This window comes from Pteropus alecto, unplaced genomic scaffold (assembly GCF_000325575.1).
Source record: "Pteropus alecto unplaced genomic scaffold, ASM32557v1 scaffold134, whole genome shotgun sequence".
In the NCBI taxonomy this organism is placed as follows: domain Eukaryota; kingdom Metazoa; phylum Chordata; class Mammalia; order Chiroptera; family Pteropodidae; genus Pteropus; species Pteropus alecto.
The window spans coordinates 1,950,134-1,950,388 of NW_006436283.1; the positions used below are offsets into that span (position 1 = coordinate 1,950,134).

The window sequence follows — 255 nt, forward strand, 5'->3', positions numbered from 1 at the left end:
AGCGGAGCGCCGCTGGCTTCCGAAGCTGCGTGTGGGACACTTGACCTTGCCGCTGTCCTCCCGGCCAGAGCGTCGCGGACGAGAAGACCTGCATGCAGTTCTCCATCCGCCGCCCCAAGCTGCCGTCCTCCGAGACGCACCCCGAGGAGAGCATGCACCGGCGGCTGGACGTCCCCGCCTGGCTCGGCCACCTGAACGAGCTGGGCCAGGTGGAGGAGGAATACAAGCTGCGCAAGGTGAGGCTGGAGCCGGGCC

At 69.0% G+C, this 255-nt stretch overlaps 1 protein-coding gene across 1 annotated transcript in view; it reads left to right on the forward strand.

Moving 5' to 3' along the window:
- LOC102894317 (TBC1 domain family member 16) overlaps window positions 1-255 on the forward strand; it is a 16,485-nt gene that overhangs the window by 3,688 nt on the left and 12,542 nt on the right. Inside the window, 1 exon segment of the mRNA XM_015589734.2 lies at window positions 69-236. Coding sequence (XP_015445220.2) covers window positions 69-236 — 168 coding nt within the window.